This window comes from Antrostomus carolinensis, unplaced genomic scaffold (genome assembly GCF_000700745.2).
Source record: "Antrostomus carolinensis isolate BGI_N321 unplaced genomic scaffold, ASM70074v2 scaffold35451, whole genome shotgun sequence".
In the NCBI taxonomy this organism is placed as follows: Eukaryota; Metazoa; Chordata; class Aves; order Caprimulgiformes; family Caprimulgidae; genus Antrostomus; species Antrostomus carolinensis.
The window spans coordinates 2557-3337 of NW_010296852.1; the positions used below are offsets into that span (position 1 = coordinate 2557).

At 61.3% G+C, this 781-nt stretch overlaps 1 protein-coding gene across 1 annotated transcript in view; it reads left to right on the top strand.

Moving 5' to 3' along the window:
* LOC114819088 (25-hydroxyvitamin D-1 alpha hydroxylase, mitochondrial-like) overlaps window positions 1–188 on the top strand; it is a gene marked incomplete at both ends in the record, with an annotated part of 2737 nt that extends 2549 nt beyond the window's left edge. Inside the window, one exon of the mRNA XM_029087566.1 lies at window positions 22–188. Coding sequence (XP_028943399.1) covers window positions 22–188 — 167 coding nt within the window. The remainder of the gene's footprint in view (window positions 1–21) is intronic.
* Window positions 189–781: the final 593 nt, after the last annotated feature.

Sequence of the window (781 nt, forward strand, 5' to 3'; positions counted from 1 at the left end):
GGTCCCCCTGTCCCCCCGCAGATCTCCAGCACCCTCTCCTGGAGCCTCTACGAGCTGGCGCGACACCCCGGGGTGCAGGAGGCCCTGCACCAGGAGCTGGTGGCCACGCTGGCCACCACCAGTGACCCCTCGGCCACCGCACTGAGCCGGGTGCCCCTGCTGAGGGCTGTGGTCAAGGAGACCCTGAGGTGGGACAGGGACACGGGGACGTGGGGACAGGGGTGGGGATGGGGACAAGGACAGGCATGAGGATGAGGATGGGGATGGGGATGAGTCAGGGACTGGGGACAGGATGGGGACAGGGATGAAGATGGGGACAGGATGGAGATGGTGAAGATGGGGACAGGGGTGAAGAGGGGGACAAGCATGAGGATGAAGATGAAGATGGGGACAGGTGGGGATGAGGATGGAGATGATGGGGATGGGACACGGGTGGGAACAGGGATGGAGATGGTGAAGATGGGGACAAGGACAGGGATGAGGATGGAGATGGGGATGAAGACAGGACAGGAATGGGGACAAGGATGGAGATGAAGATGAGGATGGGGACAGGGACAAAGCCAGGGGACAGGGATGGGGACAAGGATGGAGATGAAGATGATGGGGATGAAGATGGGTCAGGGATGAGGACAAGGGTGGAGATGAGGATGTGGACAAGGGCAAGGATGAAGTTGGGGATGAGGATGGAGATGGGGACGGGGTGAAGATGGGGACAAGGACACAGGTGAGGATGAGGATGGGGACAGGGGTGATGGTGACCTCGGTGCCACCACTGCCACCC